This window comes from Rousettus aegyptiacus, unplaced genomic scaffold (assembly GCF_014176215.1).
Source record: "Rousettus aegyptiacus isolate mRouAeg1 unplaced genomic scaffold, mRouAeg1.p scaffold_m13_p_7, whole genome shotgun sequence".
Classification (NCBI taxonomy): Eukaryota; Metazoa; Chordata; class Mammalia; order Chiroptera; family Pteropodidae; genus Rousettus; species Rousettus aegyptiacus.
Genome location: NW_023416310.1, coordinates 66,128,902 through 66,155,500, shown reverse-complemented (window position 1 = coordinate 66,155,500; position 26,599 = coordinate 66,128,902). Strand labels below are relative to the sequence as shown.

General features: G+C 52.5%; 2 protein-coding genes across 6 annotated transcripts in view; one reads left to right on the top strand and one right to left on the bottom strand.

Moving 5' to 3' along the window:
• Positions 1-16,387, top strand: part of FBLN7 (fibulin 7) — a 29,678-nt gene extending 13,291 nt beyond the window's left edge. The window contains exons 2-8 of one of the 2 annotated variants that reach the window (XM_016126107.2): positions 872-1,031; positions 2,969-3,139; positions 6,688-6,813; positions 8,575-8,709; positions 9,133-9,270; positions 10,586-10,724; positions 12,044-16,387. In XM_016126107.2, the coding sequence (XP_015981593.2) occupies positions 872-1,031; positions 2,969-3,139; positions 6,688-6,813; positions 8,575-8,709; positions 9,133-9,270; positions 10,586-10,724; positions 12,044-12,416 (1,242 nt within the window). In that variant the 3' untranslated portion in view covers positions 12,417-16,387. The remainder of the gene's footprint in view (positions 1-871; positions 1,032-2,968; positions 3,140-6,687; positions 6,814-8,574; positions 8,710-9,132; positions 9,271-10,585; positions 10,725-12,043) is intronic. The other variant, XM_016126109.2, reaches the window with a different exon arrangement.
• The window catches only part of ZC3H8 (zinc finger CCCH-type containing 8), a 35,810-nt gene continuing 18,474 nt past the window's right edge, over positions 9,264-26,599 (bottom strand). For 2 of the 4 annotated variants that reach the window (XM_016126111.2, XM_016126110.2), the window contains one exon: positions 24,091-25,538. The gene's annotated coding sequence lies outside the window, so the exon portion shown is untranslated. Of the gene's footprint in view, positions 10,615-17,195; positions 21,660-24,090; positions 25,539-26,599 lie in introns of those variants that run through there. The other 2 variants (XM_036224900.1, XM_036224901.1) reach the window with 2 other exon arrangements.

Below are 26,599 nucleotides of genomic sequence, written 5' to 3'. Positions count from 1 at the left end.
GGCAACTGGGGACTCAGCTGTGTCAAAAGCGCCTGTTGAATCAGGCCAATGAGTCATCTGCTTGGCAAAATCTTCGAGGTACAGTGGCCTGGCGGCCTCCCCGGGGCAGCGGCAGTGGCTATTCCCACAGCGGTGGCTAGGCTGGAAGCCCCATGACTCCCAGCTGTCCTGCTGCCCTTAGAAAAAATTATAAAAATAATGTTCATTGTAGAAAAAAAAAATTAAGCATAAAAAATAAATGACCCAGTAGCCTGTCCCTAATGGTAACTGTCATCATCTTCTTGACAATCTCCTTCATCCTGAGCAGGTACATGGTCAGGTTGAGATGGCCATGCCGAGATGACACACAGCCCCAGTGACCCCCAAGGCCAAGGCTCTGCAGCCGCCCCCATGGTCACCCCTCCCCAGCCCTTCTTACATCCTGACTCTTAAAAGCAGTGCAAACTGGAAACCTTACTTTTTGTCACTAAGTGCAATGCTGGGTTGCCTTGAGTTGGCCTTTATCATGAGGAGCGCTCTCTCCTTCTTGTTTTTTGAGCCTTTAAAACATCATCAGAATGGGCGTTGACTTTTGTCTAATGCTTCTCTAACCCTGTGGGTTGTTTTGTATTTGCCCTCGCTACCTAGCCGTTCAGAGTCATCCATTTGGCCCTGTGCTCTGAGGACAGGGTCTTGCTTTTGTGTAGGCTGAACAGGGGCTGTGGAAGGTACAGTTAGGGCCTTCAATCGAAGTCACAGAGGTTACCGTCCCACAGGAACTCTGGGAGGGTAAGGACTTTCAAAGGCTACATGTGGGTGGCCCCGCTGGGCCCAAGGATCTAGGTGGCTTCTGGACACCCAGAATGAGCATGTGTGGCGTCTCTCTCCCCAGAACTGTGTCAGCAGGCAGCAGGTCCTCGCGGCCACCCGCCAGTTGCAGCAGCTGCTGAAGGCCCAAGAGACGCGCTTCATTGAGGGCCTGCGTGACCTGAGGGGCCGGCTGGCTGCACTGCAGAGCTCCGCCAGCAGAGTGGGCCCGGACGCTCCCCCAGGTGGGTCCCCCCAGCAGCTGGGCACAGACAGGGCTCACACACCCTCCGCCCAGGCTCTCCCGTCCCACCCTCGTCTGAGGCACCGCCTCCTCCCCGACCTTCCAGTCCAGGCGTCATGTTCATGACTGTATGTCACCGTCGCACAGTTGTCTAAGGTCACCACTTTCACAGCAGCTCCCTGTTCCCTATCCCTACCCAGGGGGACTCCAAGTGGCACCGGTTTGGGTTTTTTGTTTTTGTTTTTGTTTTTACTTTAACAGACTAATGTTTAGAGCAGTATCAAGATCACAGCAAAGGTGGGTGGGAAGCACTGTCCCCGTACACATTTAACGTCCCGGCTAGCAGCATCCTGCAGTGTGGCACGCCAGGAACCATGAACCAACACTGGCTCCATGAGAGTCCCTGTCAGACCAGCAGGGCAGGCGGGGGGGCCGCGGGCACATCATCTGGCTGGTGGGCGGGGTCGACAGACACCAGGCTGTCCTCCTGCTGGTGCCCCTCACGGCTTTCACTCTGCCAAGGCTCAGGGTGGGCAGCAGGGTTCCCTCCCTCCAGCTTCTCCTCAAAGAGAGGGAGATGGCAGGGGCAGTCACCATGCTCTAGGGCAGCAGCCCATGGAGCGTTGGACATCAGTTGCCCACTTAAGACCCACCATCAAGGCCCTTCCTCGCCATGTGAGATGAAGTTCCTGGGGAAGGCGCTGGACTCCTACGTTTTCAGAGACAGTGGTGTCGGAGCCCAAGCCTCAGCACCACATCCCCATCTGGTTTCCTGTCCCCCCATCTCCCACTACCCCTGTGCAGAGCCCAACCTGCCAGCCAGACCCCCTCATACCTCCCTGGGCACACGGGGCCCCAGGGCTCATCAAAGCTGGACTCCAAGCCAGGCAGGGCAGCCATCCTCCTTGCTACAGAAAGGAGTTCAACTGTAGTGGGTCCCAGAGCCAGTGACTTTTATCTGCCAGGGGCCCAACCACACACATCCCTCCTGTGCTCCTGGGAGCTGGCGGCCTGTAGCCCGGGGAGGGTTCTCAGAAGAATGAGCAGGAGATAATTTGTAGACAGCCGCCCAGTGCAAGGTCTCCGCGCCCCCTGCTGTGCCACCCAGCACTGCTCCCTACTGTTTTCTGCATGACACTTGAAACCTCTTATCTCACTCTGCTGTCTGATCGTGGGTCGCAGTTGTTGATTGTGTCCCATGCTAGAAGGGGTTTCCTGGGAGCTGGGTTTTGTCTGTTTTACCCCTGAGAGCCTAATATAGTGCCTGGCACATCGTAAGAACATAATCAATGAATTTTCATTCATTCCTGTGTTCGAGGATTATTTATTGGGTGCTTGCTGTGGGGCAGGTGCTGGCCTGGGCCAGGCGTGCAGCAAGGACCCAGGCAAGGCCTAGGCCACCCTCAAGCTGTGTCCCAGGGAGAAGACTGACAGCAGATGTGGAAATGAACATGTGGACAAGATGCCTCCAGGGGTCACCAATCTTGAAAGGAAGCAAAGGGACTCACGGCACAGTAGGTGCCCTGGGAGGTTTTAGTGACACCTAATGGTTGGAGGGCACTCTGAGAAGGGCTGGTGTTCAGCGGGGACCCACGTGAGTGAGGAGGAACCAGCGATGGGGTATCTTGGGAGAGAGCCATCCAGGCCGAGGGAAGAGCAGATGTGGGGTCCTGGGGGCGCTGAGCCCTGGTTAGACTAAGAAGGTGGAGTGGCCGATGATCAGTGCAGCTTGGAGTCTCGCCCCGACTGTCCCCCTAGGGGGCTGTGCCCAGTTCTCAGGCTGCCTGAGCCACATTCCCTCATGGTTCACGAATGCACTCTGAGGATTCCATGAGGCATAGCATTTAAAGCTGTGCAGTCTGGCACTCAGCCTGGAGGAGGCACTCGGAAGGCCAGACATCAATTAACTGGGGGGTGTCTTTCCTTTTCTCCTTACAGTGCTCTGCCCTGCGCTGAACACCCCTCTGGGTGGCAGAAAGTTCGGAAACAAGTACTCAGCGGGTCACGAAGTTCACTTCACCTGTGACCCCGGGTTCCGGCTGGTCGGGCCCAGCAGTGTGCTGTGCCTCCCCAATGGCACCTGGACGGGAGAGGGGCCACACTGCAGAGGTGGGTCCTTCCTTCCCTCCCAGCCAGGCCATCGCTGCCCAGGGGTCTGCCGGGGACAAAAGGTCACTCCTTGGCAGACTTTAGACCTCTCCTCTGCCATTCCTCACCACAGATCTATCTGCAGCCAGCATGTCTGATGGCCAGCTCCACTGGCAGGGCACCCTAGACCCTCCCAACAATTTAGTCTTGTTGACATGTGGGGAAACCGAGGCACAGAAGGGATTTGCCCAAGGCCACAGAGCTGGGGGACAGGCTGAGGGCACTCAGTCCCCTGCTTTCCCCAGCACTGGGCCAGGAAGGGATCTGAGGGGGACACCCCACAGAAATGCTCCCCAAGGCTGCAGCTTGTTTGTGAGGCTCTTGGTGGCCTGTGGTGTCAAGGCCATTCCCCAGGTCTCTCTACTGTCCACTTTAGGACTTGGCGTGGACAGGCTCCAGGACAGACTGCTGGGTGTGGGGCAGCATGACAAGCTCGTCTTCTCGCTGTGCTGGGCTTGCAAAACGCTTGCTTGGTGCCCAGGACAATCAGGCTAGGTTCGCGCCATGGGGGTCCTTTTCAGAAATGCACGGTCAATGCTTCATGCCCACTAGTCACCTTTGTGGCAGGGTTCAAGTGACATCTGCTGGGACACAACACCCATGGCTTTAACCCGAGAGTAGAAGGGGAAATGCAAATGTTATATACACAAACAGATTGTGGAGAGTGGCTCGAGAACATACTGGAGAACCAGAAAACTCCCCATCTGTCCTGACATGCGTGGGGTGACACGGGAGGCCCAGGGCAGGCAGTCCCACTCTCGGGGTCTAGATGTGGTTTCCTGTCTCCCAGGAAGGGCAGGTTCAAAGGGTGGTTACAGGTACCAGCTCTCAGACCAGGTGGGAGCCAGCCAGGAAATATGAGCCATGTGACATGCAGACACACAGTACCTGGATTCACCCTGGACCCTGAAAGACTGCCAGCATCTCGAAAAGACACAAACAGAAAAACGGGTTTTCTCCTGTGCCGAGAACTCATAGGATTCATTCTAACAGCTTTTGTGTGTGTCCTGCAGCCAAGCTGACCACAGTCACAGTCACTTGCCTACACATGACTAGAAATTTGTGACATTGTCTCTGTCGTCCTTACACACCGGGACGCAACTCGAGAGCCTCAATCAGACTCAGGAGGTTTCACTGTTTTTGGGAAAGACAGCGGTACAGCCTTCTGCCCCCACTCTCATCCTGTCTCCTGTGATGCCTTGGCGACATTGCCACCGTCCACAGGTGGGCCTCTCTCCAGCTGGTCCCTCAAGAGGAGACTGGAGTTGATCCCCCAGGTTCTCGCACTTTCAGAAGGTGCACCATTAGTCCAATCATTTTGATTGGACATAAAACGCTTGTCTCCTGTTTCTTTCCTCAAATGTCTTAAATACATTCATTCTTCTGTGTCTTCCATTTAACTAATGCTATCGCTGTCATCATATCCCAGTCTTTTGCCTGGATGATGCCCAAAGGATTTTTCTTTTTCTTTAAACTTGAATCATTTTGTTGGGCTTCATGTCGACACTGGCCTTCCCAAGCCAGTTTTCTCAGCTGTGGACCCCACTTTGCAATAGGAAGTCTCCATGCCTGGGGCTGCCTGGCTCCCAGGGGCTCTTAGAACATTCCAGGACAAGCCCCAATATTGTCCAAATTAGACCTAACAAGGGAGATCAATGGGGACGAAGAAGGTGGTCCGGATCTGAGTAGGGGAGATGGAAGTGGGTGCAGCTGAGCCCGAGCAGACCTGGGAGACCAGGGCCAGGCGGTTAGAACAGCTGTGCAGGAAAACGTGTCCCCCCAGTACACGTGATGGAAAACCCCATACGTACTGTTGCGAGAAAACAGAGGGTACAGTCTAAGGACAATGAGGCAACACCAGAAAGACATGCCCATACAACAGAGAGATGCTGTGACGACATGCCCAAGCTGCAAGAAACATTTAAAAGATGAAAACCATGGAAAGGCAGCATGCGTGAGATTTACAGAACCTCAGAAGTGAGGTGACAGAAGACGTGGGAGGCTTGACATGCAATGACAGAACACTGGCAGGAACTGGAAACGCAATGGCCAGGACTGGCTCGCGTGAGCAGAACCCTGAGCCCAGCTGGAGGGCACGGCAGGCGCGGCAGGAGCAGCAGCATGCTCCCACTTGCCAGCCTCTCTGCAACCCCAAAGTCACCACGCACTTAATTAAGTGGCACCACCTAGGGCAGATGTGATGTGACGACCATGTCCTTCAGTCAGGACAGAGCAGGCACTGGGACTGAGCAGTGGCCATGGCAGCGAATCAGATAAGGATGGAGCATCTGCGTGGAGGCTGTTAGAGATATCGGCCCTGGGCAGCAGAGTCCCAGACATCTGGGCACAACCCCACCCCCAGCCGTCTGGGTGCCTCATGCTCAATTCCCCCTGCTGGGGGTCCCCTGCACACGGACTGAAAGGCACCAGTGTTTGCACCAGGCTCCGTGCCCACTCCAGGGCCCATTGACCGTGGGCTCCGCAAGCGAGGACAACAGGGCTGGACAGTGAGCAACAATGGGAACACCAGGCCCTGTGGCTTCGCGTGCTCTGCTTCTAGACACAGTCCCAGAAGCCAGTCGACTGAAAACAAAGTGTGTGGGGCGCAGCCAGGCCCAGGGTACTAACGGGCTGAACAGGGCCCCCAGGACAGGCAGCGCCTGGGTAGTCTGGGATCCCCCGTGACAAATGTAGTGTCATAGTCTACATGATACCGCGGTCCCAAGAAGGCCACAGGAAGACCCCCAACAACCCACCCACATAAGGCTGCTGCCCTCACCAGGAGCAGAGCCCCTCTCTCCTGTTACTGGACACAACAGGAGAGGACGTGGTCCTGACCCCTCCCGGGATGCTGTAGTCAGCTAGTGGTCACCGACGTGTGCCCTGTGCTTGTGGACTCGCAGCCCGCAGATGGGCCCATGGATGTCTAAGTTATCTTATCCTAATTGGGATATTCATGAATGTTCCTCATGGAAAAACAAAAGAGGACAGAGAGGTATAAATAAGCAAAGAAAAAGTACCACACGGAGAAAACCTAACGGACTTGTCAAGGTGCATCTTCTGATCCCTTCCACAGGGCTGCTGTGAAGGACGTAAGGGACTGCCCCTTGCTGACCTTGAGGTCAGGTGCAGGGTCAGAACGCCCTGGTCCCATAGGAGCAGGCACAGTGGGGGATCACAGCTGGACTGGAAAGAAAGAGCATTTCCCACCTCCCTCCAATAGAACCCCTGAATGGAGACCCTTCAAGGGATTCCGCCTGGGTGCTGGCAGGTGGGGGTGGCTGATGAGCAGCCCCTTGGTGGCAGATCTCCAGGTGGGCCGAGGTCTGTGGCCTGCTAAGTGGTAGGCAGACTGCATTCACTCTCACGGTGGGGACAGTGGCAAGGGTAGAGTGGGGAAAGGGAGCTGGAGTTATCCTGCAATGTGTCTAAGTCCTTTCATCTGTGTTTTGTTTGTTTGTGTAGGATCAGAACTCACACTTGTATCTGATAATTATTTCTTTTCCTAGATATCAGCGAGTGCTCCAGCCAGCCCTGTCAGAATGGTGGGACGTGCGTAGAAGGAGTCAACCAGTACAAATGCATTTGTCCCCCAGGAAGGATGGGGAGCCGCTGTCAGCACCATGCCCAGACTGGTACGTAGTCGTATGGGGCTAGGCGAGGACATCCCGCTGCCAAGAGATGGGGACCCTGGTCAAGGGCCACCAGATTCAGGCAGGTCAGAGAGTGGGCTCTTCCTCTGTTTCACAATCACTGACCCCACTGGTACCCTGAGGCCATCTCTGGGGAGGGATTTAGTGCTTTTGCGTAACCAATTCTGATCCTTCTTATGGAAGAATGTTCTCGTGGAAGGACTGAATCCCAATCTGAAAACTCCGTGGACTGGGGTGGGGCCTGGGATGTTTCCACTGCAGACCGGCTCCTTCAAATTACGCCACACTCGTCAACCGTAGTTAATGATAGAGGCGAAGTGTCTTTACAGCTGGGTAATGGGACATCTGGCTGGTGGTGAGGAGGTCCACACTGAGTCCAAGGTGCAGGGTGGCTGTTGGGCAGATGGCCAGGAAATCCAGTGGGGGACGTACGGGGACAGATGGGGATCCCCACATTGCACAACAACCAAAATGCCCCATACAGAAAGGTCTGGCCCTAAAGACAGAAAAGCTTAGAGGGTGCTCTGTGATTCCCGTGTGGCATCTGCCCTGGGGAGGAGGGGCATGCGGCTGGCAGGGTCCAGAGACCAGGAGCTTTGCCAGTCTTCAATGTGCTGGCACTGGACCCAACCCCAGGTCGCTAAGCATTGCCACCCTAGACTGGCCGCTTTATGTCTTGATTTGGTTCAGCCGAGGCAGCCTGCTAGGAGCCTCCCCAGGCAGAGGTGCCTTCCCCGGAGCACAGGGGCCCCTCCGGCTCCTGTCCCCATGCTGTTCTGTGCACAGATTCCAGAGGTGCTACAGTCAGTCTCTTCCTGGCAGCCCATTGCGTCTCCTACTTATAAACAGGGTAGAAAAAGAAACGGCCCCCTTCAGCCCAGATGTGCTGGTCCAGGGCACTGGCGGCTTGTATGTCAGACCTTAGGCTGCTGTCCCTCGGGCCCAGGATCACCTGATGTGTAAAGTGTCCCCTCAACAAGACTCTGCCCCAGGAAGGGAAGGAGGGGATGGAAGGCACATCCCTGGACAGCCAAAGACCAGGGCTCTGCCCTCCTGGCCCCCTAGCCCCTGCCTCCCCGTCAGCCCTGCCTCTGCCTTTGCAGCTTCCAGAAGGAGCCTGTCTCACAGTGTTTTTTAAAATAATCCGTTCACCTTTTCCTTTCTCTCGTGGTAAAACATACACAACATGCTCTGCGCAGTGAACAGTGGCCCCCATCCTCCTCTCCCAGGGACAACCCTCTACTCTGGCTCTGAACCCGATTCTTCTGAGGACCTCACAGACGTGCAGTCACATGTGTCCTCTATGCGTCCCATTACTTTCACCCCCATCCCCTACAGGCTCCCCCAAACGAACGAAATCTCTGAATCCTTCAAACTTTCAAAAACTAATTCTTTCTGATTAGAAAATTGATACTTGTTCTTGGTTAAAAAAAAAAAAAAAAAACTTAGACACTTCAGAAAAGGGTGAAGAATACACAAAAAAGAACCCCCAAAACCTGTGTTTGGAGCTTCAGTGAGAGTTGTTAGCATGGGCAGGGCCCGGCAGGAGGGGGGCGGGAGGGGGGGGCCCTGCCACGCTGTGCTCTGTGCACCCATCCCCTAGCCCTTCCTCCGGTTTTGGTCAGTCACCTCCCTCCTTCCCCGCCTGCAGAGTAAGCTCTGAGGGCCGCCCTCCCCTGCACCTCTTGTGGTCCAGCCAGCAAGGTGTGGGGAGGGTGGCCCTGAGGAGTCTTGTTCCTGCAGGAGCCCCTGAGCGTGTGGCTGGCGACCCCGCCTTCAGCCGTGCGCCCCGCTGCGCCCAGGTGGAGAGGACCCGGCAGTGCAGCTGTGATGCTGGCTTCCAGCTGAGCAGCACAGCAGGAGACAGCATCTGCCAGGGTAGGTGGGCCGTAGGGCCCCCACCATGGGGACGGAGGGTGAGGCCAGTATGGGAGGAACGCAGGGGCAAGGGGCTCCCATCTCTGCCCTCCCACCTGCAAATGCACCCAGCACGCACCCCTTATGGAAAAGCAGCACAAGGGGGAGGGGGAGGACAGGCTTGCTAGGCACGTTGGTCTGGCAGAGCCCTGAGCCCCTGTCCCTCCATCCGGGCTGGAACCACAGAAGTAGGGGCTACGCTGGTAGACAGGCCGAGCTCAGCAGGCATCTGCGGCCATCCCTGTATCCTCTGGGGCTTAGCTTTTCCCGCAGGGGCCACTTCTGCTGGTCCTCTGGGCCCCTAGCTCAGGAGAAGGGGTGCATGCCTGCCGGGTCTGGGGCTTCCATGGGGCTCCCAGAGTCAGGCCAGCACTCTGTCCTCAGATGTGAATGAGTGTGAGCTCTACGGGCAGGAGGGGCAGCCCCGACTCTGCATGCACGCCTGTGTGAACACACCCGGCTCCTACCGCTGCGCCTGCCCCAGCGGGTACCGGACCCTGCCGGACGGCAAGAGCTGCGAGGGTGAGTGGGCCTTCAGCGGAAGGCGGGTACTGCTCTCTTGACCCACCAAGACCTCAGAATGGGAAGTGGTGGCTGTTGAAGGAATCGAAGTCTCAGATGTAGTCAGTCTGTTAAAAAAACACCAATGAATCTCAGATCAGGCTACATCATCACTGACATAAATAGGAAAGCAAAGCTCTTCACCATCCTGGCAAATAGTCTCTCCCCACCTTATGGGAATAACTGTTCCCAAGGTCAAGTCACAGCTTCCTGCTCAGCAATGTCTTTAGCCAGGACTGGCCCCAAAGGCAGTCCCTGTATCCTGCAATCTGGAGGGGACATGAGGCTCCTGGCACAGGGACCCTTCTCCACAGCCCACATTTGCATCTGAAAGGGAAGCATCTATAGGCACTTATGCCCTAGTGTGATCACCCAACATCTCAGGCCTGAACCCTGATGCTGCAACAGGTCTCTGGGGGGAAATGAGTTTGCTAACACAGGCTTGTCGCAACTAGAGAAGGGACAGACCTGTGTCCCCAGCTGTACTCACCGATGGAGACAGGGCACAGAAAAGAGCCTAGCCAGATAATGGCTCCAAACTGCTGGGGGAGAAAGGGGAGAGAAAACTGAAGGCTCCTCCATGGACATGGGAGTAAAGGGAGGCAGCTCCCAGTGACAACCTGTCAAGGATCCACTGCAGGACTCAGAGGAGTGGGCTATTTGGGACTGACGTAGAAGGCATCCAGGTAGCCATCATCCGTCCATCCACCCATCCGTCCATCTCTCATCCATCCATCCATCCCTCCATGCATCTCTCACCCATTCGTCCACCCATCCATGCGTCCATCCCACAAGTGTTCATGAAGGCCACGTAAAATTATGTGGGGTTGGGAAGAAAGTCTCCAGCTACGGAGCTCATGGGAAGGGAACAGAGAATTCATGTACGGGAGAGTGCAGTCTTGTAAGGCTGATCAGAGAGCTATTGGTGACTCAGTCACCAAGAGAGTGGAGCCAGCCTTGGAGGGAGGCTGCAGGGCCAGAGACAGGCCTGAGAAGTGCTGTGGTGGGCACTCTTCTGTGCTACCCAGCCTCTGTGAGCAGTTGTGCTAGGGAGGATGGGTCAATGGGGAAGGGGGGTGTCCCCCAGCACAGGCTGCAGTGCCTCCATGGACCTGGGTTCTAGGCATAAAGGGGACAGGTGTTCCCCTGTAAGAACACGTGTGGCTGTTTAGAAAGCTCACCATGTTGAAGCATGACGTTCCAGTGGCCCCATCAGTGACACTGGCTACGATGGGGACATCGGGGGCCTTCTCTTCTTCTGGGTCCCATATTTCAGATGTCGATGAGTGTGTGAGTCCACAGCACCTGTGTCCCCGGGGAACCCTGTGCGTCAACACTGGAGGAGGCTTCCAGTGTGTCAGCCCTGAGTGCCCTAAGGGCAGCGGCAACGTGAGCTATGTGAAGACATCGCCTTTGTGAGTGTCCCAGGGTGGCGGCCAGGGCCTCCAAGGTTCTTGACGGAAGGTGCGGTGTGTCTGAGAGGAGAGTCTGGCACCTCTGAGCCCTGGCTCCCGTCAGCAGTCACATTTACTGTGCAGTCAGAACCCAGTTGGCCCCGGCACGGGGACTTTCCGCTGTGCCTGACATGGAGGGTGATGGGACTGTGGCCGCCCCTGGGTGCTGCTGGGGGCACGACCAGGGGCAGGTATGCCTCACACCAATTTGGGAGAGGGCCACCTTCCTGTGTTCACACTGCACATCTACACACTTGCCTAGTGTGCTGTCACTGGCTTCCCCACAGTGCTGGACAGCTCAGCTGCTAGGAACCTCAGCACTTGGGAAAACTTTTTCTTTTGGGGGACAGGCCTCTCAGGGAGAATCACTGCAACTGTGACAAAGTACATGCATTTTCTTATGACAAGGAACTCATGAGAGCACTAGAGCTGTCTTTAGAATAAATTGACTTCATGAACTTAGAAACCTGAAATGCTTTGGGAGCTATGGCAAATCAGAAGCAGTAGAAAAGGTAGCTAGCTATCAGTGAGAGGGAAGACCTCAGGAGTCACTGAGCGAAAGGACAGAGGAACTTGCATGTCACAGCTTTGGAGACATCCCTGATTAACAGCTGGACACGATATTTGACCTGTATTAATTACCACGATGATATGACTCACCAAACACAATGACCTGCATCTGTGTTTGTGTGGGAAACATTGGACACTCTTCCTCCTGACCCTGACCCTGACCCTAAACATTAAGGCACACAGCAGATAACCCTGGTGTTTGCCAACTTCGGAGTGCAGAACGCCACATTCTAGGGTGTTGCCAGCTACCTGCTGGGTCCCGCTGTTTCCCAGGGAGGTCTCAGCACACGCAGAGGGCTCCTGGTTTGAATACCAGCAACACCATTGCTAGTTCATCTTCCCTGGCTTTTTCTGTAAAAGCCATAGTAATAGCACATACACACATGCAGACACATGCATGCACAGGGATACATACATGCACACATGTGCCTGCATGTGCAAACACCTGCACACACGTGCACACATACATGCACACACAGTGGCCCAGGAACACACATGCACACATGCACATACACATATACATGCACACACATGCACAGGTGGGTTAAGGCAGCACCTCTTACCCGCCACCCTGATGCTAGCTGCACTTGCTTGTAGCTCTGGGCACCTGTAGCTCCATGGCTAAGGAGGTTACTTTGGTGGCCTCTGCCAGGATGGGCAGCCCCCACATCTCCGCAGGCTGACTGTCACCTCTTGCCTCTCTGCTCCAGCCAGTGTGAGCGCAGCCCCTGCCCCATGGACAGTGGGCCCTGCCGCCACCTGCCCAAGACCATCTCCTTCCACTTCCTGTCCCTGCCCTCCAACCTGACGACGCCCATCACACTGTTCCGCATGGCCACAGCCTCGGCACCCGGCCGCCCTGGACCCAACAGCTTGCGGTTTGGCATCGTGGGTGGAAACAGCCGCGGTCACTTCGTGATGCAGCGTGCAGACCGCCAGACAGGGGAGTTGATCCTCGTCCAGACCCTGGAGGGGCCTCAGACACTGGAGGTGGACGTCGATATGTCTGAATACCTGGACCGCTCCTTCCAGGCTAACCATGTGTCTCAAGTCACCATCTTTGTGTCCCCATATGACTTCTGAGGGGCTTCAGGTGTGCAGGTCTGTGCCTGTCTGCTCCCCAAAAGCTCTGCTGTGGGCACTGGCTGGCTGCAAGAGATACGTCCTCTCCCTGCCTACCTGCCCATTCACCCAGGTGTCTGAAGCAGCGCTGCACCTTGGCCCATGGAGTCATAGAGAAGGGCAGCCTCCAAACCCAAATTGCTGCCATCACTTGTTTCCTGCTTTAAGGCCCTTCCCTTAGACCAGCAATCCCCATCCTTTCTGGCACCAGGGACCGATGCTCCTATGAGAATCTAACACCTGATGATCTGAGGTGGAGCTGAGGCAGTGATGCTAGCGCTGGGGAGTGGCTGCAAATACAGATGAAGTTTCGCTCGCTTGCCCACAGCTTCCTAACAGGACCAGTACTGGTACCGGTCTGGGGCTTGGGTACTCTTGCCTTAGATTATTCGTTGGCTCTGAAATTCTTTCATGGGGAACAGGCAGCTGCTGGAAGTGACGTGTGTTGGCTCTGTGGGTCTGAAGTAGCTGCAGGGGGAGCTTATGGTGTGAATCTGAGGTGACTGCCCATCCTCCTATGTTGCTGTGGTCATGATGAGTGTCAGACTGTGCCTCATGTGTGTGGCATAGGGCGTGTCCTCAGCCACAGCCCCATGTGCCGCTCATGTCTGTGTACCATCTGTGACATGCCAGGGCCTAGGACCGCCACACAGACCACAAGACCAACATTAAAGAATAGATTCTGCCCTAATTAATCTCTGCTGAGAAATCCCAGCTCACAATACAACCTGGTATTCTAACTGAAAAAATAAATTTCCTGCTGCTCCCTGGCCACCTGGCCTGTCCCTGAGCCTGATCTGGCCCATTCCTTCCAAGAGGGGACACTTGGCCAAGACTGAGTTGCCACTGATTCCAGGCCTGCTTCTGACAGGGAGCCTGGGAGTCACCCTACAGGGACCAACCAGGCGAGGCATGTACCCCTGGGCTGAGGTGTGGGAACCTGCTCAGGTTAAAACTTAGAAGCCGACTAAGCTGTGAGGCAGTTTCGGCATCCAAATATGAGTCAGTCTGGCGGAGACACCCCCACAGACTGCTGTGCAGATGCTCGGATTTGCCTGGGCGTGCGATGGGGCCGCAGGCAGTGTGCAGCCGGGGGGCAGTCCGCCCGCAGCAGGGTATTCTTGGACAATGGCCTCGTCTTATTTGTCAGACAGAGCATGAGGTATAGTCAGGAGTGGCCTTTGGTGTTTTTCTCCTCCACATATGGGCTTGGCTGCCATCTCTGCAACAACATAGGCAGGGTCTGCAAATGCACTTTCCTGGGTACAAGATTCTATTAAAACTATGCTTCCAGGTGGTGCTGTGACAGGTCAGGGTCTGTAGCCACGCATGCCCCTGTGCAGAGCACCAGGGGAGAGTCGAAGGGCCTGGCCATGTTCCACAAAGTAGGGTGTCACGCTGGCATCCTCCTCCTTCCTGCTGGGGGCAGGGATGGCTCCCAGGGACACGCCTCTCACCCCCAGCAGGTGGAAAGGCAGTCTCCACAACAGGTGCCCAAGCCAGCCTGGTGTATGACAATGGCCTGGATGCCCCACAGGCCCAGGCTAAAGCAGTGGTTCACATTCGGTGCCGTCACAGCCCCTCATTCGAAGGCTGGCTACTCAGGCCCTTCCTGTGGACTGTGCCCAGGCCCTCCTCTGTGGACAACGCCCTGCTCTCTGCCCTGTCACCTCACTTTCCTGTGGAAGCCAACTCTCCTTTGTCCTTTCGCAGCCCCCATCTGTGCCAGGCCAGGGAAGCAGGTGGTGCAGGCATTCACTTGCATCCTTTCCAGATGTGGGTTCGCTGGACTTGGCAGTGAGCCTTTAAAGCGTCTTTTCATGCACAGTCGCAGACAGACATGGAGGTAGACATGCATGACAGGCCCGCGCCCCGCCTGCTGGCCTCAGTGACTGACACCCCCTCCCACCCCGGGTACCCATGGGGACTTTGCAGCAGATCCTGGTTATCACATTGCTCCATATATAAATATCTCAGTTAGTTTCTCTGAACCCTAAGGGCTTTTTAAAAGCACAACATCAACACCAGCCACACCTAAAAAAGCAGCAGTGATTCCATAATGTCTTCGCAGTCAGCCACTCACTGTTCCTGCATCTGAGGGGTTTGGGTCTTCTGTCTGCTGGACTGAACTAGGCCCACGCTCTGCATGCAATTTGCCGACATGCCTGTGAGCTGTGGCTCCAGCACCCACACTTCAGCCCATGCTGGGAGAATGGGGAAGCCTGTCAGAAGACAGGGCTGGGTCACCTGTGCCACAGGATTTCTCAGTCTGGGCTTGCCTGGCTGCATCCCTGGCTTGTCTTTTAACACGTTGCTCCACCCCCTCTGTGTTGCGTGTCAGCAGTCATATCTAGAAAGTCATCAGGGCCTGTGAGGCTTTTTCACAAGATCACTTTCTTGGTGGTGATCCTGTTGACTCTTTTTTCCTACATCGGCAGCCGCCAATGGCTATTGAAAGGTCCCTGACTCCTGCAGGGGCTGCAGGCAACATTCTAGAGCTGTTATTTCTTCTGCGTTTATTAGCTGGCCTTCTTCATAGAGGAACCTCCTTCCCTCAAGTACCTGGCCACCTGAGAGTCAGTGTGTATTGGAAAGGTAGGCAAAACCTTGACTCCGTCAGTTTCCAGTGAGGTGCTTTGTTCCCCAAGCATGTGGACAGCAGTGATTTAAGCACACCTGGTGCACCTTCCCACCCACCATGGCCCATTCCCCTCTAGCTCTTGGGGCTGCGTGACGGCGGGCACTGACTCCCTTTGACATGACCCTCGGGTCTTTGACAGCTTAGCAGTGGAAGCACAGATGCAGCAGGATGTTTCAGCCTCATCTTGGATGGTTTATGCTCCTGCCCTGAACCTATCCGTTTCCCCAGAAGCCCTAGTCCCTGTCAGTGGGGAATGGGAATTGTAAATCAGTACCTCAGCATGGGGCACTATTGGAAGTGTTTTGCTCGCTCTTTCTTGATTTTAGTGAGCAGAGCTAGGAAATATGAACTATCAGAGAAAAAGTACCACGTGAGTTTTATTGGTACATCCAGGTCCGCTTAGGGCTACAGGGTTTAAGGTGACCTCATTGGTCCTACAGCTGTTTTCTTACATTCAAAATCACCAGAATAATCCCACATTGCCATAAACCCTCGGAAAAACAATGCCAGAATCACCACAAAATCATCACAGTTAAAGTTCTTCTTTTCCCATTTGTTTTGTCCTTAGTGAATCCTAAGGTAAACGAATTACTGTTTCAAAATAACCTGGATCGGGTCCTTGCTCTGTGGTTATTCCTCAAACTGGAATCATAGTTATGCTTATTCACTTCGGTTGGTTTTGCTTAAGTTTTGAGACTGCTTTTTTCATTTTAATTTTTTTTATAATTACGTAAACTACACAGTTCCAAAGTCAGACCTACACAAGGATTTGTATTCAGAGAAATCTGTATTCCACATCCCCTCCACCCTGTTGCTGCCTGCTGCTGTAGATGATCAATTTCTTTTATTTTACCCTTCCATTTAAAAACATATGCTCAGCGAATGATAAACAACGGCATACTGTTTCACATTTTCCTTGATCTTGCTTTTGTTTTTCTCAACAATATACTGGACATCACTCCACAGAACCAAACAGATGTTCTATAAAATGCTGTTATAAGGACATACAATTGTTTATCCAACCAGTCACCCTTGACTGACATTTGGGTTGTTTCTAAGCCTTTGTTATTAAAAACATCACAGCAATATGCATCTGTATTTTCCCGTTTTTGCCTTTGAATCTCTGGGGTCTGTTTTTCCTCCAGGAGGAGGAGTCTGTTTCTGCCCAATGACAAACAATGTGTGAGTCACATCCCTGAATAAAGTAAGCCCGGGTGTCCATGGTTGTGACATCATTACACCTACCAGACACTCCCTTGGAAGGACTGTCCCACAGCCAGCCCACTGCCCATTCTGGACTTGGGAGTGGCCATTAGTAAGAGATGATGCAACTCGAATGGCTCACTGGCTCCTCAATGATGGAAGGTTAGCTAGGTTTCTGGGTAACTCTTAAAAAAATCATCTTATTCTCAACATGCAACACCTCTAACACTCCCAGAGGAAAATAAGCTGGAAACAAGCTATCACTTGTCACAGCAAGTTTGATGCGGGGGCGGGATCTGAGTGGCTATTAGGGGTATGGTGGCAGATGAAACAAGTCTCAGTCCACAGGCTTCTGCTACCAGCCCCCAGTCTCAGCCCTCAGCTTGTACTACAGAGCTGAGGCTGACTTCTGTGACTTTCACCTGGTCCCTATGTAAGTCTGTAGGTGTTTATAAGCTATGTAAAAGTTCTGGAATGTCCCCTGCATTCCAGGGGCCTGTTTAGCTGTTTAGGATCCATTGGTGACAGAGCTGACAGGGACCCTGGCATCCTGGAACTTACATTTCAGCAGGTAAAGTGGTCATACAGGTAAACAAGGAAAGTGTGTGATTTCAAGTAGGGCTGTAGCTATGAGAAAAGCAGCAGCAAAAGAGGGTGGCCAGTACATGGAGAACGTGTGCAGGTCCACCACCCGTGTGGCCCAGATGTTACAAACACTACCATTGTATGCGGCGACAGGTGGGCCCCAGCTCCCAGCGTTTAGAATTGTGACTCAGAATGTCAAGTGTGTGAATGCAGTACTACTGCCAAGTGAGGCCTGGACAACTGCACTGGGCCCATGTGCACAGAGGAAAAGTGTCTGTTCACAGAGCAAGAACAAATGCTGACTTGAGACAGGAGTCCATGGGGACCTGCAGGGACAGCCTAATTTTCTGTCCTGGCTATTACCGTTGTTAGAAAATACCTCCGACTCAGCAGCTTCAAACAATGGTCTTACCATGCTCACGGGTTCTGAGGGTCAGGGTTTGGGTGGAGCATAGGGAGGGATTCACACAAGCCCCATGTCCACACTCCCTCAGTTGGGAACATGCCTGCCAGGATACCTGATGGGTCATTCACACACTCACATGTCTGGCCTACATGGGGTCCCCACAGATAGCACTGACAAGTGGACAGTTCTCCTTGGCCACTCATGTGGCTTACCTTATCCAGAGCATGGTGGCTTCAGAGTGGTCAGACATAGTGGCACAAGGTCGCTATTCTGTGTCCAGAAAACTAGGCAGAAGCTATGTGCATGGCCTTTGTGATCTAGTCTCAGAAGTCACTTAGGGTCATTCTGTTGGTGGACTAAGGCAGGAGAAATGGACACAGACCAGTGAGCCCATCCCCACCCCGCAGGCTCCAAGGCAACCACAGTGTCATCATGGGCCAGCGAGTGTCAGATACCCAGCATAGGGCATCCATCATGGCACCCCCAGGGGCTGTCCTCTAGCCTTCTCATTCTACACGATGGCATGGTTATGGTGAGTGGGTCTAAGGTGGGGCTTATCTGTAACCCAGAGCATCCCAGTCCCCTGCAAGAAGCCCAGCCATCTCTAGAACTGGCCCAGCAGTTGCCTGCCCAGGGGCACCTGTACCTGTCTGTGGGCTGATGCTTGAAGACCCTCCCTGCGCAAGATCAACATGAATGTGTGAAGAGGGGCCACGTGTCACTGCCACAAACAAGGCGGCTCATGTTAAGTCTGCTAAGGGCAGAGCCTGTAGGCAGGAAGGGAGTATGGGGAAGATGAGTGCAAGGGACCCTGATGACAAGATTGCTTGTGGAGACCATGGACAAAGTGATGGACAACAACATATTTGTGGCGGACAGTGATGAATCTGGCCAAATCTTTCCCATTGTGTCCCCTGTCCCCACCAGGCCCTGGTGAGCTGGCACTCCTGTCTTCTCGTGCATGGCCAGGCACCGTGGGCTGGTCCTGCTAAGAAGTGGTGGAAGGCTCCCAGGGCCAAGCGCGGTCACCCACTGCCATGGTCCTGGGCTCTGTGACTTTAAGTAACATAGCGTTTAATGAGACCAGCCTTGCCACAGGCTGACTGATACACACTAGGGTCAAGTTCCTGGCACATCTCCTCAACATGAGAACGAAACTCTGCAACTTGCAGGCCTGCTGTCATTTGCGTATCGTCTGAGCCCCAAGAATATAAATCTCTTGAGTACAGAGACTTCTATCTCTTTTGCTTATGTGTTGCTATGTCCCCATGGCTGGAATAACAACTCCTATGTAACAGGTGCCCAGCACATGAGTAGTTCCATAATAAAATCACTAGGAAAAAACCCCAGGAAATATACTAGATTAGGGTGGGCCTTAATTCAATGATTGGTGTCCTTATAAGAAAACAGTGACACAGATGCACACACGGCAGGGAGAGGAGAAGGAAGCAGAGAATGGAGTGATGCTGTCACAGCAGGAAATGCTGGGAACAGCCAGGAACCTGCATTAATTGCCAGAAGCAGGAAGGACCATCTCCTGGAGCTTCCCGAGGGAGGATGGCCCTGTGACATGTTAACCTTAGACTCCTGGCCTCCAGGCTGCAAGATGATCACTTGATTGTTTTTAGGCACCTGATCTGGGGGACAGATACACTGGGAACCCCTATCTGCTCTCCACGTCTGCTGAGTGCCAGTCACCTCCACCCCAGGGAACACGGTCAGCCACCCACAGCCAGGCACACACTCTTCAAAGCCCACTCCCCAGGGCAGCTGTCCTCTCTATCAATAAGCCTGGCTCAGTGTGTTCTTGTGACCGCTACTGAATTAGTCAGAAAGAGGGCCATTTTATCATGACTCTAGGGACACACTGGGGGCATCAGGAAGCCAGTGTTCAAGAATGGTGGCCTTTCTTCTTCTCTGAAAAAGGTGCTAATTTTAAAACTGGTAATGACATAATTCTACTTATTTCTGCAGTGGAAGTTGAAACAAAGACTGAGTCAGCATGTTTCATAAGGAGACGCACTGACTCCAGGGATAAGGAAGGGTTAGCCCAGGGGACAGGGAACAGAATGAGAACCACTGTCCACGCAGGGTCTGCAGAGTCTAGCTCTCCCTTCCAAGGACTCCTTCCCTCACCCTCTTAACATGACTTTTCGGAAAAGGAGGGCTACCTTAGGGCCCACACGACACGCAGACTTGCACCATTCAGAGCGCAAAGATCAGAAATGTTGCAGCATAACCTGCTGCCACCAGCCCCATCGGGAAGACAAGACTACCGACTGCCAGCAGCCCCCCACTGTCTCACTCAACCCATCCCTGCGGGGACTACCCCACAAATTCCCTGGACTCACAAGCTGTATAATCATTTTCCCATAACACCATCCTGCCAGAATGTCCCCCGATCCCCAGAAATGCCATCTTTCTCTTGCTGGAGCCACTGATAAACCCAACTCTGCTGCCTCTGTGGGGGGAGGGGGGGAAGGGTTTGAGTGGCCTTTGACAGATAGGCCTTAATCTCAACTTGAGCAACCAGTGGCCTCGTGTACTCTGGACCCACTGGTGTGAGAGTCACTGTGAAGTGTGCACTAGGTGACTGGGACCAGTGATGAGTCCCAAGCTTGGAAACCTGTCAGAACTGTATAAAGCCTTGGAGGGCACATCACACATGTGCACAACTATCACAGAGGGAGGTGTGACTGTCAAACAGAGGGAGGTGAGCGTGCCTGGCTTAAATGGAGGGGATCCGCCACCTGTGCTTGCTCTCTCCTTGTCTCCCCCCACCACCCATCAGCCCTCCTTCAGGTCCACTTGCTCTGGGGACTTCCTGGATCATTCAAGGACCCCTCACCCCCCACGGTGCTACTCCTAGCTTTGGCCTGTACCACCTCACCCCTTTCCCCATCTAGCACCAGGGCCATGGCTCTCACACGACTGGGAGTAGCAATGGTCCTTTGATGTGTCAGTATTTTGTGACTCAGGGAGTATGGAGTGAGGGCCTTGCATGTGTCTGACGCCCTTGAACAAGACAGTAACACTGGAGGCCCCTGTGCTGCCCACTGGCCATCTCTGGGAAAAGGACATGAGATGCTGAGCCCAGAAGTGGGGACAGGGCACCTTGCCTAACGTGCATGGCAGCTGCCCTGACAGCAGAGGACATGAGGGGAGGCTACAGATGAGGGGGGAATGGGAGAACAGCCCTGGACCCCCATTTCCCAATACTGTGGCCTAGCCTGTGGAGTCTGGACGGCAGTCCTGCCGCTCGTGCATGGGCCCTGCCTACAACCCCCCACACCACAGCCTTTTGATAGCAGGGGCGTTCTTGTTGAGATGTCACCCACACAGTCTTCCTGGCCAAGTAGCTCCCAAGTTGCCCAACTTGTTACAGGCCCCCCTTTCTGTCTTGCCTTTCAGTCCCCAGATGCAGAGCCCTGCATATCCTATTTAAAACATCGAGGTCAAAAAAAAAAAAAAGTCAAAATCATCCCTTCCCTCATTCCTTTTCCTGGTACAGACCTGGCCATAGGGTGTGTCTCGAAGAACACAGCCTGCAGAGTCCCTGGCAGCTGGGCAACAGGGGCCCCAGGTGGGAGCGGCTCACGTGGCCTCCCCACCCCAGGAGGACACATGGTCCCTCACAAACACACAGCATGGGCATTCAGCCTGAGACAACTGGGAATTCAGTAGGACCAGGTTTCCCTTCTTCAAGAACTAAAATGGCCATCTTATGTGCATTTGGCTGAAATAAGGGGCCCTTCTGTTGACTACGGGTTTACCTAACGGGGTTTGGACTGGGGAAGTTTGAGTTGGCTCGCTGCCCGCAGGCGCATGGAAAGCTGAAAGGGGCTGGCATGTCAGTGGGTGGGGCTGAGCCACGCATGTGCTCAGAAGTCCCAGACTAAGGTCTCTTTATGTCATCGTGTGGCAGGATCGCCCCCATGCCGCACATTTGGACACGTTAGCATGGAATGTCCTGTAGGACTCAGAGGAGATAGAAACCTTGGACTCACCTAAGACTTATGTGAATGCTGGCAGGCCCCTTCTGTGGAACCCCTTAAAAAGGCAGTTTAAATAGGGGGCCAGAGGGAAGGTCCCAAATACTGAGGATGAGGGGACCCTGGATAGCCTGGCAAGGAGGCTCTGAAGAAAGGATGAGAGACGGCACATGGTCCTCGCACCATCACTGTCACTGGCAGGTCCTTCTGCGGTGCAGGTGCAAACGGAACAAAGTGGGCATCAAGACATCAAAATGCCCCAGAGCGCAAGCTGGGTCCCACTTCTGGACTGGCCACTGAGGGTCTTGGCCAACCGTGACTTCATGGAAGGCACGAGGGCTCAGGCAGAATCAGGCTAAAGCCATTTTTTCAGAACCCTGGAAAGTAAGTTGAGAGAGAGGCCACTTAAGAAAATCAGCTGCATTCCGGCAGCACCTGGGTCTCTCTACCACCCCTCACCAGCCCATAGTGATAAGTGAGGCAGCCTGCACCCGGGACCCTGTGTGCACAGTGGACTGGCAGCCCCTCAAATGTCCCCAAATTGTCATTTGAAGAAGTGGTGTTCTCCGGTACCGTCATTGACCAGACCCGGCAGCAGTAAGCACACAGCCCGCAACCTAGGCTACATGCGTCACCCTCAGCTACAAGAGTCCCAGCTCCTTACAGAAATGGGCCAAGTGCAGCAAGGGCCTAGAACCTCCTGGGGCTGTTCACACCACCGGCAGGACTCAGGCATTCATGACTGAAACAGGTCCTCAGGGCCCTCGACATAGTAACTCGAGTCCCCGAGACTGGGAGAGCTGCCCTGCTGCTTCTCATCTGTGACCCCAGAAGGGCCGGCGTCCCTTAGGGGCCATATTAGCTGAGGCCCACCTGGGGCCGCCTCCCTCTGAGGAGCCCAAACATTGGCTGTGACTTTGGCTGGTGTCAGAGAAGTTGCTTCACGGTCAACTGGGGTCAGTCCCAGGAGCCTGTGCTCTGAGGGGGCGGTACAGGGGTATGGGGTGGGCCCTAGAGTGGGGGTTGGGAAGCCTACCACTGACAGGGCGGAGGATGGGGACAGGGGCCACTCCTTTTCAAAAAAACCCATTTTTATAATTAATCCAAAATACTCAACATTTTATTTCACAGTAAACTGGGCTATGTACATATGTGCTTTCAGCTTAAAATTACATTCAAGTCTAAATCTACCTAACTTAATAAGATCCACCACCTTTTATGTACCAGTAAAAACGACCTGCCAATTAAAATGATAATCTATTAACTGTAAAAGACATTCTAGTTTCAGAGATGTGTGTCTCAGTATGAATGGATGATAACCAAAAATATGCTACTTCTCCATTTATAAGCCACATAAAGGAGCACGTGCAAATTTGACAGGGAGCGGCCCCAGTTCCAGGCCTGGCAGCTTACCTTACCCCTTCCCAACCACCAAGTACACTCCCCCACCCCCCAGAGCCAGCCAGTCCTTGCAGCGCAGCTCCGCTCCATAGCCAGTTTCTCCCTCTCACCGCTTCCCCGCAGTATATTATCTGCAGGAGCCCAGACAGCAAAAGCATCTACTGGGAGGGATAAGACACACAAACGCAGACCCTGGACAAACATAGGGAGGCCTGCTTCTTGGCCCACACTGACTGGCCTGCTCACCTTTGTAGGTAACAGAAAACTCAAATCAGGATGGCTTCAACAGTGAGGAAAATACGTCACTATGTACGTAGTAGGACAATCCAAGGGCCGCCATCTCCTAAGGCTAGTGATGTCCACAGCACGACTATCAAACCCAGCTTCTTCCCAACTTTCTTCTCTGTCACCTTCAGCTACTTGCTAGCTCCCCTCCAAGTCGTAGACAGATGCATCCATTCTGGGTGTCATACTGGCACGGCCGTGTCCAGCCTCTCTCCATGGGTCATATGCATATGAGGAGATATGTAGTCCTCTTTCAAGCCTGAGCCAATTGCTGGCAAGAAGCATTGCACTTCTAGTATTTGTTGAGACCAGTGGTTTTCGACCTTGGCTGTGCTGTGGAACCACCTGTAAGCTACTGAAAATCTCGTGTCCGCACCCTAGCACCCACAACCCACGTCAGAATTTCTGGGCACTGGTCCATCAGTGCTTATTTTAAAAAGCTTCCTAAGTGACCCCAGCATGAAACCAAAGTTGAGGACCACTTTAGACCCTTGTCATGTTCCCTAAGGGCTGCGGCCAGGAACTACCACAGGCAGCAAGGTGCCACAAGCAGAGAGGACCCCCCTAAGAACCGAACTGCAAGGAGGGGGTAGGCCTGTGACAGTACGTGACTGAGGAGCTAGGAGACCTCCTCCCAGATGGGGTTTCACCTGCAGATAATAGCGACAACGGTCTCAACATCAGGACTCCTGACGGGGCAGGGGTGGGGATTGGCGCCTCCCATGCATGGCCCTGGCGTTCAGCAGATGCTCAACTTGGCCTCCCACATGGTGCTGCTGCTTCTGATGAGCAGTAAGCCCCACTGTTTAGGCCAGGTCACCAAGTCACATGGCATGTTGACCTCCCGCCTTGGTTCCTGCAGCACACCTGGGACAGTGTCTCCCTTTCAACTCAATGCAAGGTCAGAGATTTCACGAACACACATCTGCCTGTTTAATAGCTGTAAAATTTGAACTTTCTTAACTTGTCCTATTTTTCAGTCCCTTAAACCTCTGCTTTGTCTTTTAAGTCCACAGGTGAGATGGGTACTGCCCCTTAGGGTATAAGAACTGTTTTTCTATATGTAAACTTTACATATTTGTTAAATTGTCACATATAATTAGACAGAACTATTATCAAGGCTCATGAAAATAGAAAAAATATAATGTAACTGTTCCTATGCAATGGATCCCATGCCCCACCTCATAGGGTGACAAGGTCACAAGGTGTAACAGGGAACATTAAGCAGCAGGAAGCAGGCGGTAGAGCACCCACCCGGCATGCAGCACATATAATGGCTCTGCCTCAATGTCCCCTCCTACGGCTGAGAGCTACAGCAGGAGTCCGACCTCCTCTCAGACACAAAGTGTTGTTCTTTGGGTGATACAGCCACTCTCTTGTACGATGTCGTTAAACTATAGTAATGTAGCATGAACACCTCAGCCTCTCTCCTCCGTAACTTCTTCTGGAAGATTCTGGTATGTTCTCTTATCCTCTGCCTAAGCCACAGCCAGAGGGAACTAGCCCCCGCCACCAGTCACTGGCACTGAAGCCGACGCATTCAGCTCAGACCCCGACACCAGGGCCCAGGTTCCTGCCACTTCCTTGTCGTCCCAGGTCTTGTCCAGTACACTTCTTAAGCATGTGCCAGTCTCTCTCTGGCTTTAGTGGGATTGAGGTACAACCAAAAACTTTGACTCATGTTTTCAAATAGGGTTTTGCTAACAAGTGTCATCAACTTTGATGCACTCCACACATATGGCAAGTTAGACATGCTATTATTTTTCCCAGCAATAAAACAATATGATGAAGATAGTTTCAGTTTCACAGCATTTTTCTAGTGATAATCAGTACCACCATATAAAAGTGCATGGGTTTCATCTTATTATTTGCGCTTGGAAAATTTTATATTCAAATATTATGTTACAGACGTCATCACACTCCACAAATTTACATTTACACAAGTGTGTAATCTGATTACAGTTCACTAACCAATGAGAAAGATAACCATCCTTATAGCTTAACAACAAAAATGTTTGAAGATTCCAAGTTTAGGAATGGTAGAGTAAGAGACACTGTTCCACTTTATTTCTAATGGTGAGAAACTAAAAACAAATGTCCCACAACAGGAAACTGGGTAAAAAATGGCAGAACCATAATTCAGGCCACAGACAGAAGTGGGAGCAGCCATTACCAGAGCAGTGCAACTGTGTAATGACAGGAATGGCCCTCGCTGCACACTTCTGCACACCACCCACCCTCACTCGGCATAACGTCGCTGCCTACCTCACTGAGAAAACGCAATGTGTCAGACACTGCTGCCCTTTCCCACCCTCACACTGACCCCATCGGCAGCTCCGCCATCTCTCTCCTCTCCCGTCCCAGCAGTGGTTGGAACAGCTCGGTGGAGACCAGCTCCTTTACTTATACACCAGACTCTGTCCTTCCACACCATCCATTGAAAAAGCTGCACGTCATCGTAATGACACAAGAAGGTGCTTTAAATGAGAAATCTGGTAAACCAGTCCAAATCATCAGTCTTGAACAGTCCCGAACAGGCACAGACACAAGCACTCTTCGTCTATGCAAAGCTACAGAAGAAAGAGAACAAAAACACATCAGCTCGTGAAAATTAGCAACAAAGCCACCCACTTCCTGCTCCCAAAAAACATGAAGCACAAGAAAACTAATAAAAAATCCAAACTGAATTAAATATCCCTGTTAGGGGAATATGAAAAATCAACTCAAACTGAAATTCAAAAACTAAGAGAATTGACCAAAAAAGTGGAAGTAACGAAACAAGAGTTGACAACCTCAGAAATAATACAAGAAAAAAACATAGAAAAAAATAAAGACTATTATTACAAGAACATATCTGAACAGAAACTTGATAAGGGTTATTGGACAAAAGTAGAAAAGAATAAAAACAAGATGAAGAAATTAAAATTTATTAAAGAAAAAGACACACCATAGAGAGAGAAAATGTGCTAATGTGATACAACACAAACAGCATCTGCAACACATACAGTAACTATAATATACACAGTAACTGTAACAAAATGACAGATACTAAAGGAAACGTGCAGTCATTTCAATAGATGTGAACAGATTAATTCACTTATCAAAAGAGGAAAAGAAATTTTGGTTTGGCTCCATGTAAGATACAAACCTAAAACTTACTCAGAAAAGCTAAAAATAAAGTGATGGGCAAATGAATATTAAAAGCAAGTGCAAACAAGTTTCCAGTTGCAATGTAGAACCTGAAACTATTGAGGAACTTTCTGCAAGGTTACATGAAAACTCACTAGTCTAGATGGCAGGCTGGATGGGAGTTTTTCCCGTGCCTAATTCTGTAACACTATGCATTGTTTATCTGGAAAACGCTAGCTTACTAATTTCCTAAGATTAGCAGATCTTGTAAGTGTTTCATTCACAGTGTTCAAAAATCACATTCTTTAATAGCACCAACTAACCCAACCAAAAAAAAATTTTAAGTACAGGAAAGCTTTCAAGCTAATAGAGGCAGATAAAATGCTCCAGAATTGTCATTTTTGCTCAAAAGCTAAAATTTTATCATTGAAAATATACATTTTTAGTTGTCTTTCTTGAAGTGACAGGGTCACTCCATTCATTTGTGGAACAGTGCCTGCCA